General features: G+C 31.7%; 1 protein-coding gene across 1 annotated transcript; it reads right to left on the reverse strand.

Annotated features, from left to right (window-relative positions):
- Window positions 1–570: 570 nt before the first annotated feature.
- On the reverse strand, window positions 571–14317 carry LOC113521743 (pickpocket protein 28-like). The gene is made up of 14 exons (XM_026907395.3): window positions 14024–14317; window positions 11999–12193; window positions 11375–11504; window positions 10948–11063; window positions 10272–10380; window positions 9029–9174; window positions 8150–8258; window positions 7694–7783; window positions 7132–7271; window positions 5029–5159; window positions 4734–4793; window positions 4074–4245; window positions 2770–2943; window positions 571–978 (listed from the first exon to the last, which is right to left on the reverse strand). Exons 1-14 carry the CDS (start codon window positions 14038–14040, stop codon window positions 933–935), a joined length of 1635 nt encoding a protein of 544 aa, XP_026763196.2. The 5' UTR covers window positions 14041–14317; the 3' UTR covers window positions 571–932.
- Between the last annotated feature and the right edge of the window lie 899 nt (window positions 14318–15216).

The following is a 15216-nucleotide window of genomic DNA, read 5'->3' on the forward strand; positions in this document are numbered from 1 at the left end:
ATATAGAGACATTGTAAGTGCAATACATAGATATTACATATTACCCACTTCCATTAAAAATAATATTAATAAATTTTCTATGACACACCTTGTAATTACCATTTGTAATTATTATTATTATTAATAAAAATATTTTTTTTTTAATTTAACTTAGATAAAAGAATATAAATTTCAATCTACAATGTATGTATTCTATTTTCTGTTTTCGTTTTATCACCGTGGCCTTATTCTTAATCTTTGTTTACAATACAATACTAAGATCATCTAATAATACTTAAGTTGACGATATTATATGATTTCATTCATACATCAAGACAGGTAAGCTAGTTCTTACATATCTGCAAATACCCATCATTATCATAACTACATAATTTAGGAAGAAGAGAGATTGTTAGTAATAGAGTCTAACAGCCCCATTACTAGCAATAAACCTTATCAGGACGACCTCCACGTGGTTCTTACTGGAAACCAATGTGATAGTGATTTCATTATCACCCACAAAAAATACATGGGTATTAGAGAAATAAAAAGAAATAGTGAAAAATCTTAGATTTAATTATTTTACACTTGATATACAAATAGTAATATTAACAAATAATATACCTGCTTAAACTAGTGAATAATAAATCAGATTTAATGGCACTTTAGATACAATGTACTCTACCTATAGTATGTAGGTATACAATACATATCGTATTAACATTGTTCAAACTGTGAGTTTCGCCTGATTAAATTTTCATTTATAAGAGCATTATAAGGTACCACTATATCTTACTACTTCTGAAATACACATTTCAAAGTAGTGAGCAAAAAGCTAATAGTTATTTATAAAATACTTATAATATAAAATGAGAGATTATTTAGAGTATTAAATTAATAATCATTACATTATAATAAACTAACTTCTGAGTTCGATAAAAAGATAGGAGTGATTATTCTGCTACCACTGTCGAAGACTGACGTATCCGACAAAATAATCTGAAAATAATAATAATAAGACATGTTTTAAAAATACATTCGAATCCTTTTGATTTATTTTAATGGGTGATAATGGAATCGTAATCCCGCCTGCGCTATCGGTATAAGTTGGTGGGGCACTAGTGAGGGATAATAGGTGACGATGAAAGCAGGTCAGTTAGCCCATCATGATGAATTACATTAGAATTAACCACGATGGTTTTCAGGGGGAGCCACGTGGAGACCCCATTACTGACGATCCCTTCCCCCTCCCCTTTTGTTTTATTATCATTAACGTGAAAGTTTTTTTTTACATTTCCTGCTCCAAATAGCTGCTGCCTTCGTTACCTTATAGTGCTTTAACAACTTAACCAATCACTATGAAATTTAATACAAATAAATCATTTTAAGGCAAACATGAATAAATAGGCTTTCATGGACCACGCGAAAATTTAACCTCATTATCACTCGCATTTTAAGATATTTTTAATGGATAATAACGGAATAGTAATTCCGCCTGCGCTAACAATATACGCTAGCAGTGCCAGGAAGAAATGATAGGTGGATAGTGGATAATGAACCGCGTGGAGATCTACCTGACAGAGTATATTGCTAGCAATGGGACTGGTAGCCCGCATTACTAACAATCCCTCCCCCCCCCCCCTTTATGAGGTTGAGAAAGCAAATACTTAATAAAAAAAATTAGATTACTTAGTTGAAGCACTGTTCAACTGTGTTACCTGGATGACGTGGTGGGGGAATTATTATATATAATTTCCTATATAATGGAATTATAAAATACATATTTTTACTTTTATAGCTACTGGACTGAGCTACCATCCTATATATATCTATTTTTTTATTTTTGTTATATATAAAACACATATTGGATTTGGTATGTAAATTTTTAAAAATACACATAGAAAACTTTTAAAACCTTTTGTATAATCGCTGTTTTGATAAATTTATTTCAGCAATAACACCTCCATATCATTATTATTTACACAAATGCGTCTATTTTAATTATGTTCTGTTGTATACCTACATAATACAAACAAGGTTTACATATTTGTAAGGAGAGAGAGGGAGGGGGGGAGAACTGTTAGAAGTGGGGATGTTAATCTCCACTGCTAGCAATATGACCTTGTCAAGTCGACCTCCAAGCGGTTATCTCTGGAAACCATCGTGGTGACTTGGTTTCATCTTCACTTATCACCAAATACCGATGCCTCGCCAGCGTACACCGATAGCGCAGGTAGCGTTACCATTCCATTATCATCGATTAAGAACTCATTCATAAATCAATCATTCCCTGAGCTCGCGGTTTGTATCAAAAAATTTTTGAGGCAACTTATAATGGCAAACAAGCTGCCTGCCCACCTAATGGAAAATATTAACCGTCTCCTATAAACACGAGCAGTACCATGGACATAACAGAGTATATTGTTTCGCCCATGAAACATTCTTGAGAACTCAGGTGTTATTCCTCTGTACCCTGTAAATTCACTGCCATATCCCACCCTTCAAACCGAAACACAGCCATGCAAACACAACTGCTTCACGGTAGAAACACGAATGAGACAGAACTGCCCAAGCATACGACTTTTGTACATAATTTCCCTCTGGTACTAGCTACCCCGCTACTTCGTTTGTATAACGTAAGAAAAAAAAAGAGATAAAGAAGGGTCAAATACCAATAAATCCCTCTCTTATTCGTTCTACAATTAAGATGTAATTGAATAATAACTATCCAAACATCTTTACAATTTTTTACATTAGAAAATGAAGTTCAAATAAATCGTTAAAGTTTACCTTAAAGTAAAGTAGTAAATGATCTCAATAACGCTAAGGAAGGAGAACCCCATGAAGAGGCCCATGATGCCCCCGCAGTTGGCCAGGAAGTCGACCCCGCCGTATAGTTCCGAGCGTCGCAGTGACGTGAACAGCTCTTCGGCGAAGTACACCACCAAGCCGGATGGCAGACGCCTAATTAGTATTTAAACATCTAAATACAGGGTGAAATCAAAATCTTTAGCATGTTTTGAAGGGAGTGTTCTACTAACGAAACATTTTCAAACATTTGCACTAAGGCCGAAAAATATAAAAAAATTTGCAGTTTAAATAAAATTCAAATTATCTTTATTCAAATAGACTTGTTTATAAATACTTTTAAATTGACATTTTTTTTAAATTCTAGTGCTAGATTCGGAAGTTATCTGTTAAAAAGAGGCTGCAAGAAACTCAACAGTTATTCTTGTAAATCTCTTTATATATATATTAGAAGTTTACATATATTTATTTAAATGTACTATGTTTAAAATTACAATTTATTACTTTAATAATAATAAATATTTAACAAATAAAAAATTCGTTCTTACTAATTTTCATTATGTATATTCAAAAATAGTATGGTAAACAATATTGAAATCAATTGCCTTTTAAAAAATATACCTATTATAGTATTATAAATATGAATAATCAAACAATAACCCACAACATTTTTTGTTAAATTAAAAATATGGATTAAAAAAAATAGGACAAATGTGTGTTGAATAAGTACTTATTACCTATTTGAAAGAAAAAAATAAAATTAAACTATAATATTGATGAATAGATGACTGACCTCTCTGCATCCCTTGATTAATGAGTGCATAAAATTATTATTATTAAATTTTAAATCAATAGGTACTAGTTGACTCGGTGTTTAGTCTCTTATCACTTCCTATCGCGCCCATTTTTTTTTCGGGATAAAATCTACCCTATTTCTCAAGTTAGAGCTAATAATAATAATAATATACACATTTACGTTAAGAGTGTGTTGTAATGTAAACAAAACTGAGGTCAATTATAGCAAAACCAGTTATTTGATTTTCAAACTAAACTATAAAACTGATTTTGATAAAAGTATGGAACCAATCTATATATATGTATATATATGTATACCAATCTATGTATATCTTTTTTGAGGAAACAAATGATAAATATACAAGTGGATCGAGAACCTCCTTCTTTTTGATGAATATTTCGTTAAAATCGGTTTCATACTATTTAAAGCTATAATATTATTATTATAATATTATTATTGCTTTAAATTGTAATATTTTTTGTCATCTCACCATCCATGGGCGATGTCAGGGTTCGAGTGTCGTCTGTACGTAGTTAGGTCGTATACCGCTTGAGACACCTCCGCGTCATATTTCAACTCTGTGCAGGCTTCCAAACAGTCGCACTTCTTCGTCAAGTGTTTTGAGTCCTCGTCTAGTGCCGATTTGGAGAGCGACAGTTCCTCTAACACAATTAGAAATAATAATTAATATACAATTCGAATTTCGAATCTGTTCAGATTTTTTTATACAGAATAAGAAATAAACTAAAAGACTTTCTTTTCATTGCAATACGTCTGGGATAACAACAGATGTCATTCAAAATTGATATCTATAGCATTAGTAGTTGTTGAGATATAGTATTGTGACAGACGAACAGACAAATTCTCACCATATAACAAAGGTTCTTTTGTACCTTTTGGTACGGAGCCCTAAAAGCTGCATTACCTACTCGTATATACCGATGATTTTGAAATAAAAATTTATTACTATTATTTATTCACACCAAAATACAATGTCCCACGCCTTGCTGTTTTAACTTTAAAATAGTTGTATCAATAGAGTCTCTAAACAGTATTTAAACTATATATAATATAATATTCATTAATATAAATATAATACTCAATAAATTCAATTAAATATTTACTATTTTATTTTAACACTACAACTTACCAAAAGCATTTGTGACACATTGCCTCTTACCCGGACCGCATACTTTTGTATCGGGACCGTCTGAAAAAGAAAATCGCCTATAGCAGATATATAAAAATAAATAGTTATAAAAATACAATTTCGAATACTTTAGCTCGATATAAAAAAAAATAAAATCAATGACTGAACCATAAACTATAGTATGAAGTGTTTCAAAAAGTGTGTATTAAGGTTTCTTCAACATCGACAACGACATCACACGGGCTGTATACATATTTGCCACTTTCGTGGTATAAAAAAAAGTTGGTATACTTACGAGGCATGTAGAGTGGAACACAACCACAACGGTAGGCCGTATGATTGGACGAACATTCGAGCTCGCAGTTCCGCTGCGTGTAGATACGGAAGAAGCTCAAATACCGTTCCTCAGGAAAGAAGCAGTTACGTCTGAAAAAAGTTTGTTTTCGAATATGTGAATACCAACTAAACAGTAGAGTATCTGCTTCGGCTATGCACGGGTAGATCAATATATCATTACGAATATATTATAAAACAAATGTTTTCATTTATCAACAGAGTGACTCCTGCACGTCTATCATAAAATGAAATTCCAAATTTTAGAACTCAATTTCGTGTTTTTGTTCATACAGAAATTGATCCAGTAGGTGCAGTTTAACGTTTTGTTTCTTATAAATCCTACCACAAAAGTCATTTATTTTAATTTTAAAGTATTTTAACTTTTGAATATTTTTAAACGGTATGTATTATATAATTTTAGCATAAAATTTATGTCTCGTCCGGCCCCGAAATTTCGAAAAACATTCCTCGGAGGAAAGTACCTATAGGTGTATAATTTGGTAATATTATGTGTAAATTAGTTGAAATATGACGATGATTGTTGAAGATGTCAAAAAAATATCATGCCGTCTGAGAACTTGATGTATGACTAACAAGTCGAACATCAATCAAAATTACATTAAATTAGTTATCTTGTATGTTCTTCATGTCGACAAAAACCAATATCCTTTTAGACCTATACTTTACCATTTGTTTATAAATATATTATACCTATTAGCTCAGGTTCAAATTGAAGGTGAATATGTCAGCTAAAAATTTAGAAATGACATCATCTTTAGGTATTTAATAGGTTTCTTATAGGTATACATTTTTTTTATGAAATTTCCTTAAAACTTCATGATAGAGTAATTTAGCTTGTATACTTAAAGTTATAAAAAAGATGTGCAGAATGATATATTTATGTATCACTTACATACGCTTACAGTAATAATTTTTAGGTTTCCGTATTAGGTTTATATAGGTATTTAGTTTTTAGCAGCACTAGCCGAATTTGCACATTTACCGCCATTAGGTTATTCAAATTTTGCTGCCCGTACTTAATACAATACAATACTTTGCAATCATACTAATTAAAATTTTTTTGTCAATGAAACTAACTTTTGGTCTCAAATTTACCACCACTAAAATATCCTTTCTCTTTTTTAAATTGATTAAAATAAAAAAATGTATTAAAAAACTAATTAAAAAAATAATCATGAGCATATTTTTTAAGTAATTATATATTTATATATCAAATGTCTGCTAATAAATTTTGGCAGATATTTTTATACTTTGGATTCTGTTTATTTATTTTTTTCATCTCTATTTCATAATTAATAATAGGGATGCGGATCACCTGTAAGTCGGTAAGTGACTACCGCCGCCCATGATCACCCACCATACCAAAGATATTGCAGGTGTGCTGCCGGCCTTTTAAACAGGAATATGATCTTTTCTTGAAGGTTATAATGTCGTAGCGGTTTGGAAATACTGCTGCTGGAAGTTGATTCCAAAGAGTGGTTGTGCGTGGAAGAAAGTGCCTTGAAAAACGCACGATGGAAGACCGCCACTCATCCAGATGGTTGGGATGAAACTTTAGTTTATGGCGAGTTGTACGGTGGTGAAAGTCAACAGCAGGTATCAATCCGAACAATTCCTCAGAGCACTCCCTATGATAAATAGAGTAGAAAATGCACAGAGATGCAACATCTCTACGCAGTTTCAGTGTGTCAAGTCGAACAGTAAGGCGCTGATCATCAATGATTCGAGCCATCCGACTTTGAATGTGGTCTAACGGAAGGAGCTGGTACTGTGGCACTCCTGCCCATAGGTGAGAACAATATTCCATATGTGGCCCGACTTGAGCTTTATACAATTTCAAGTGGTGTTCCGGCATGTAATACTGTCTCATTCTATTGAGCACTCCCAACTTTTTGGAAGGCATCTTAGCCTTTTCTTCCAGATGATCGCAAAATTCGACGACGCAAGATATATCAAAATATATCTTCTATTTACACGTAGATCCTGGAGTTAAAGCCAAAGTTAAATTACTAATAAGTTCCATTAGTATTAATTTACTAACTTGTGAGGTGGATAATGCTTCAAACCGTCTGAGGTGGCTGTGACGCGGGGCGTGACTGCAGCAGCTGACTGGTGCTTGATAGGCAATCGGAAGAAGTTCTGTCCCATATTAGGCAACTCCGCTGGGTTGTGGAGCCATATCTATAAAGACATTTGTGTAAGTAGTAAGCATGTACCCTAAATTTCTGATAAGATCTTATGAGCTTTCGAAAACGTTTATATATAAACAGTTTGAATTAAAGTAGTAAAAATAAAATAAAAAAAATTGTAGCTAAATTCTCTTTATGAAATTATTAATGTCGTTCATAATTATTCATAATACATGAAACTAGTATTGTAATGAAACGAAATTTGTTTCAGTGGCCTGACCGATCATCGAACTGAAATTGGTAAATCAATATGCCTTACTACGTATTATAGAAGTTATCTTCAACTACTTCGTTATATAGGTATTACATATTTATACAGCATTATATAAATTCTTTAAATAATTTGTTGCCCATGTATATGGAATTTTTGATATATTACTGTATAAAATAAATTATGTTAATCTGCATACTTACTTTGAAGCCTTGGACTGGACCGCGGCACACTTGATCCAAATCTCGAATGTCGGTTAGCAAGATGACTTCAAATTCAACACCGCCATAACTCTAAAAAATGGATAAAAAAAAACAGAACTGAAATCTACGCTCCTAGTCCTAATCCTGTGAGTTCCATAGTTAAGTACGTATCGTACCTAGCTTTCTCTATCTACGCTGAGTTCAATACAAAACGTTAACTATTACGTTGCTATTATACAGAGGAGAAATTTAATTTTTTGTTTGTAATGGATAAACATAAAATACTTAACCAATTTTTATAATTCTTTCATGTATATAAAACTACAATATCAGTGAGTAGCATGGATTGAATTTCATTTTCAAAAAACGTGCGTTACTGGGAGGATTCGTCGATAGTATTATGTATACCTAAAGTTTAGTGTGTAATTATATAAGGATATGATTTTCTCTACTTACTGGTCCACGCCGTGGGTAGGTTTTAATCGTCTCTCCTGGTGGATAACCTCGCTCTAGGGTCCAGGCGCTTTTATTGTGACCCGCTACATGGTAGTAGTCCTTGTGAAGACTGGAAAAATGGTTATTTAAAAAAATATAACAAAATAGAGTTGATAGAAAGATATAAGTAGGTATATTATTATAATTTTCCTACAATATTACTTAGTCTCCTGAATAATAATGTGTTATGTCTATCTGTCTCAATAAAGTGAATAAATCTTTTACGTTATTTATTAAGAGGTACCTAACATAAAACTTACTAAAGGGAAAGGTATTGTTAGTAATAGGGTTTAAAAGTCCCATTACTAGCAAAATATCCTATCAGATCGATCTTTACGCTATTCCCCCTGAAAACCATCATGGTTAAATATTGTTCTATTCGTCATTATGGTACAATTCATCTACTTTCATTCTTACCTATCAATCTTTCGCTGATGCCCCGCGAGCGTATATCGATAGGCAGGCGGGGTTACCATTCCATCTTCACCCATTAAAAAAAATATGAAACACCTATAAATGCATTGTTGCTTCATTCAAAAATACATAAGTAAATATTGATGTGGATTCTGTTTCAAACATAGCATCTGTATTCGACTCTATTCCGGATTACAAGGTAAGCACAGATACACATTAATCCTCGTGAGTAGCAAATTATGGGTAGTAGTAAAGACGTTGCAGTGTGTTCACTGATATCCGTAATTCTGTTCATATTTATAAGCTTCATATGCCACTTTCCAACAAATAGATTATCAGCTTTTTATTCCAAATACCTTAAAAGTAAGTATAAGTGGACCGAGCTCCCTTTTGCAAGGTCACTATCTCTTTCCCTCATGAACTTACTTCTCGGTTCTGAACATCTCTTCAGCAGACAGCATATTGAAGGTGAAACAGTAGCCATCTTTTGTGAGCGTGTGGAAAAACATTTGCTCGCAATTCAAGTTGTCCCAGAGGCAGTCCAAGAAGACATCATCGCGCGTTGGCGCCAGCTGTATGTAAAATTACAGATTATTTCATTGCCTTATTTTTCAATTTTATTAATTACGTACAAGATAGAAATATAAAAAAAAATCTTGCGCATTTTCCATATTTTAGCATTACAGAAATATAGAATTACTACTATAGAGACTTTTATCTAAAAAAAGTATTTTTACAGCTTCCTAATACGACCAATTCTGAATAGATTTTGGTAAATATTTTTGAGTTTAATAGGATTAACTCCCATATCGACCCATATTAATTTTATCACGAATGATTTTTATTCAAAATAGCTATTTTTAGAGACTAACATCTACCTTGATTTTTAAGTGTATTATTTCTTCTTTATAATTCCTAGATAATGAAAACAATTTAACCATTTCAATTATTTTACCGCGAACGGATCTTGTCTATACTACAAGATGGACACTAAAGGTCGTATATTGTATTTATCCAAATACAATTTAACATAGCCTTGACATTAGAATAATTTTAATACCTATATAATTTTTATATGTTTTTATATTCGATGAACCGCTTAAAACAAAATTTTAATACCACGGAACATCATGATTAATTCACATGACCTTCAAAACATAAACGTAAAAATATTAGGTCGCGAATTGTGAATAGTTGTGTATAAAGTTAATAAGATTTTCGTTTTAATATACTTTTACCCGTGTTAGAATAGGCCATGTCTTCCTATCCCGTGGGTGTCATAAAAGGCGACTAAGGGAACTTAATGGTCGAGGAATGAAATGTATTCATTATCATTACAAAAAAAAAAAACCGACTTCAATCATGGCAAAATCAGTTATTTTTATTTCAAAACTATTGAACAACTGAACCGATTTTGATAAAATTTCTATGGAACCAATATATTTGTATACCCTGTCAGATAAAAAAAATCCAAATCGGTTTGACCGAACTGAGAACTTTCTTCTTTTTAAAGTCGGTTGAAAAACATGGACACCTTTGTTTTTTTAGTTTGAAGGATTGAGTATTGCAGCGAAATTCCAGGGCATAGAAGATGGCACCTTAGGCTACAGGAATGGTAACGCATGAAGGCATTAAAATGTATTGTGTGATGTTTGTATTAGGTACTTACGCGTTGTAATGTTGCAATAGAGCTCTTGATATCCTCAACGATTTCGGGTCCACCGTTGGGGTCGGACGCATAGTTGCACAGGAGCAGCATGTCTTGAAACGTCTTCAAGCTGTACACAAGCATTGAACCTGTTTTGTTTTGATACCAAATATAACAAGAAAATTATAGTCCTAATAATCTCTCTTGGCTGATAGAAAATGAGAATGAGGTTAAAGATATGAACCTTACTGGTCCATAAGTGTATTGAATAAAAGAAACAACAGGTACAATCAATGTAAAATAACAACTTGTTAAAGTGATATTGCTGAGAATTTTAAATAACATTATTAAGTTACATTTTTTTAATGATAATGGAGTACTAAGTTATATTACTAGCATAGGAGTCACTACTCCTCGTTCTAATAATTTCTTTCTCGGAAAATGCGCTATTGGTATACAGCAAACATTAGAGTGTAAGAATAAAGGCAAGTCAGTTCATCCATCGTGAAGAATACATAAAGAATAAACCACGTTAGTTTTCACAGCAACCGCTTGGAGCCCAACATATTGTTAACAATGGAGTCTCTAGACTCCATTAATAACAATGTCTTCTCCCCCCTAAGAAGATAAATATTAAGTACCAGTGTGTAACTATTATTATTATTTCTCATGATTGTAAACACCAGGTGGCACTTACTCCTCCGGTGAAACTTGAGATGGATTGTTCCTTAGATCGAAATTTATTTTTGTGAAATTAAAAACGGTCTGCCTTGGTTTTGTCTCTGTACACAAAGTAACTGCCGGGAATGGGATCTGAAATATAATTTGATATTAAATAAAAAAATAATTGGATTCATTTGAAAATACAGAAGTTAATAAGTACCATACAGTGACACTAATCGTCTGCTCTTTAATTAGGGTAGTCTCTATTATGAGAAAATAGATAACAAATATTTAAATGCATCATCTCTAGACATTGTTATTGAATAAATTATTAGAAAATAGTAAAAAATATATCAAAAAATAATTCAACGATTAACTCGTCATTTTACTAAATAAATCTGTACATTTAAGATATAAGGTTAAGTAATAATAAAACATCAAGCTAAAAACTATAAACTTACGTGCCATACAGAGTTCGATGTGTCTGCAAAACTAACAATGACAGGGGATTCATCCCACTTGATCCACACTTTACGAATAAATATAGCACACACAGCTATACTGCACACCACCATGAAAAACCACCACACTCTATGTAAAACAACATAATTAAAATTACATAACATGTAAATTATAATTATAAATTTAATTTAAATATTTTTTATTCATTATTTCTCAGAGATTCTTTATAAATATAGTAAAAAAAGTTCAACGCACGCGTAATACCTCTGGTATTGCAGGTGTTCATAGGCTACGGTAACCACTTATCATCAGGCGGGCCGTATGTCAAACACGTTATATGATAGATAAATCGCAATATTACACACAGCAATAATAAATGTTAATGTTTTTGTATGAAAGACTTAGAGATCATTAATAATATTCCAAATACTTTGTATTGATGATTATTTTATAATAATGGACTAAACATTGAAGTCATTCTCATGCTATGCACAAAACCCTGAATAAAGAAATATTAAGAGGGGATATTACAGTAATAAATTTAATAGTACGCTACATTGCATATTCATAACCGGTAACTTCATTGTATATAAAAATGATTTAAAATTACTATTATCACTTGCCTTTCAACATGGGAAAAGTTTTTATCGGCGATGTATCGGAAACCGTGTAGAGTTGTATTAGACATGAACTCATGGAGGTTATCACGGAACGGCCGCGGCTTCTTCTTCTTTTTCGGTGGTTCCATCTCCTGCAGCCGCAGTTTCTTCTCATCATTGTTGTGAGTATTCAAATCGTAGCCTTTCGGTGACATATCACTGAATATTAAACGTAGGAAATTTAGGAAAGTGTCTTTCCTATCTTATTCATTAGTACTTATTATTCAAGTTGACTCCATATATATGATGCTTTGAAATTTCAGAAAAACCTTAGATCATTTATATGCAAGTTATATAAGGTAGTTCTGTATCAGTCTATCAATAAATCGTAAATAATTCTAAAATTTTCAGTACAATAATTGTAATATTATTTATTTTATAGAAAATTAAGTTTGTTTAGCTTAAAATAGCATATTTATTACATTGAAAAAGTACCTTTAAATTAATTGTATAATTGATTAGGTGACTGGTAACTATAAAAAGTTTTCATTACTATTGGATACATTTTGAAATAATCTCTTGTATAAAATCACCTAGTAAACTATAAAGTATATCGGATCAGTTTGTGCAAGAAAAGTTTTGTTGTTGTGTTGGAAAAGTGCAAGAGATCATTTATATGTAAAACTTAATTTACATACTGAAACAGAAATGTAGAACAGTAAATATAGTTTAGTAGAGAGTAGTAGAGTAGAGCTAGCTTTTGAGTTAAGTTAATTAATGTAGTTCGATATCTCACCTATATATGGACTTGGTAGTTAATTAAAGCAATAATAAAATTTGTTACGTTTTAATAATTAATAAGACCGTATTATTCTAACAGTAATTACAATAATATAAGAGACATATATCTGATCGAAAGAATAAATAGCAATTAAATAAAAAAAAAGAATACATATGCGCAAAACGCATTCCCGAAACATGTGGGACCCGCGTCATACTCGAAGGTATACAACTAAAATCATGCCTTATAAAAAAGTATAGGAATAGTATACTTATAATAATATCGTTCAGCTACTGTATTACCTACATAAAATAAAATGTAAAATATTTCATTTATGTATAGGTAGGTATATGTATAAGTGTGTGGCTCGAAATACATGTTAATGGGGGGAAAGAGATTGTTAGTAATGGAGTCTAATTGACCCATTGCCAGCAATACACCCTATCAGGTCGACCTCCACGCGGTTCCCCCTGGAAACTATCATGGTTAATTCCAGATGAATTCATCATGATGGGCTAACTGGCCTGTTTTCATTCTCATCTATCACCCTTCACTAGTGCCCCGCCAGCATATCCCGTTAGCGCAGGCGGGATTACCATTCCATTTTCACTCATAAAAAAAATATATGTTAGTGGAACTGTAACTTATTATTAGATTATTTAAGAAAAATGATTTGTTCAAGAACTTAAATGCCATAACTTTTAACTAAGTATGTAAATTTTTGTTCTGAAAAAATTGTGATGGATATATTTGACAAGAATTAAAAATTTTATTTTTCGAGATACTAAAATAACAGCTCCATAAACATAGTCGTATAAAGTTCTATTTTTTTTTTTTTCGACAACACAATGCAGATCCGAGATATTATGTTATAAACAGGTTAACAAACAGAAGAAACAAGTAATTATTAAATAAATGGGTCTAATTATAGACACTGTTGGTATAATAAGTAGAAGAGAGGGCAACCTTTACTTCATAAAAATAGTGAGTTTAAAACAATATTATTCAATTGAATATGGAAGTCGTATTATTATTTCAACCGTTAACTGTCCACAGCTGAACATAAGCCTTCCCCATAAGAAGAGTTTTACCAGTAGTTGCCACGCTTCGCAGACGGGTTGGCAACCGCAGTTAAGCTCTCTAAAAGCTCTTAAAGCTCTCAGGGGAAAGGAAGTGGTGGCCTATTCTATGCCGGGACCACACAGCGAATTCGTATATCTAACCCTAAATTAATATTTATGTAACGAAATAACAATTTTTTATCTTACCTGTAATCTTCCGCCATTGTAGATACTTAATACAACAAATCACTATTTAAAATACCTATTTATATTATTATTAGATATTATTTATAAAAAAAGAGCTAAATTGGTACATTGTATAGATACATTGGATCTAATTTTATTAATGGAATGAAATGTAAATACCACTATTGTGGTCCCGAAGGCAATTGATTAGGTATATCATTTAGATATATCTATATACGACAAAAGCTTGTTTAGTAATTACAAAATATAATATCACAAGCACGCACTGGACGCGACCGTTTCACGTAAGGTCAATTTTCGACTTCGAAATTTTTTGTTGCCAAAACAACCGGTTGATTATATTTCAGATACTTATATAATACGATAATATACGTATCCATATAAAGAGAGTAGTCCTGTTTAACTCACACATTGTTAAATCAACTCACAGAATAAGAAAATCAGTGTTTTAACACAGAATGTTTTGATCTTTCATAAAGGTGTAATTTTAGTGTGAACGAAGGTATTAAATTAAAAGAATAAAAAAGTCTTCAAAACAAAATTTAGAAAAGTTTAATTAGTTTCATATAAACTTTCTGCAAAAAAATATCACAATTACAGTTGAACCTATATCAAAATCCGTTCCATAGTTGATAAGTAAATGGAGAAATAGTAAGAGACGCAAACAGCAACTTTATTTTGTTATATTTATAAATATATATTATTATATATAATAAATAATAAAAATGAAAAATACCTAATATATTACTAAAATACAAAGTACAAACTTTAAGAATATGTAAAAAATAAGAACATTTTAACAGTTACTAGTCACCAGTAACATACCGGTGACTTGATCTCAAGTTATATGCGAAATGAACGTACTAAAATTAATGTAAAGCGACTATTTACCTCCTTGGAAGCAATACCTCCTTGAATAAGTAATCTGAATCATAGAGGAAAGTACCAGATCTAGAATCTAGTTCACTTCTTCAACTAACGGTAGTTACTTCAAGCTGCAAACTCTTCACACACACACTACGCACATAGGGAGCCTTATTAAATAATTTAATTATTACAGGTATTTAGTTAAAGTCCCAACCAGTTTTGATTCATACTTTATTTCGTTAAGGGTATGCGCTGATTGATATATTTGGCTACGGACATTTCTCTCGTTCCCTAATATACCTTTAAAATATACCTAATATACTTTT

Source organism: Galleria mellonella, unplaced genomic scaffold, assembly GCF_026898425.1.
Source record: "Galleria mellonella isolate WM207_F2 unplaced genomic scaffold, CSIRO_AGI_GalMel_v1 utg63, whole genome shotgun sequence".
NCBI lineage: Eukaryota > Metazoa > Arthropoda > Insecta > Lepidoptera > Pyralidae > Galleria > Galleria mellonella.

What these genes read in the sequence shown, in the direction of transcription:
- LOC113521743 (XM_026907395.3), bottom strand. An exon ending in CCTACCCACGGCGTGGACCA is followed by an intron (nt 7,784 to 8,149) that starts GTAAGTAGAGAA and finishes TCCATTTTTTAG; the next exon opens with AGTTATGGCGGTGTTGAATT. An exon ending in CCTGACATCGCCCATGGATG is followed by an intron (nt 2,944 to 4,073) that starts GTGAGATGACAA and finishes AATACTAATTAG; the next exon opens with GCGTCTGCCATCCGGCTTGG.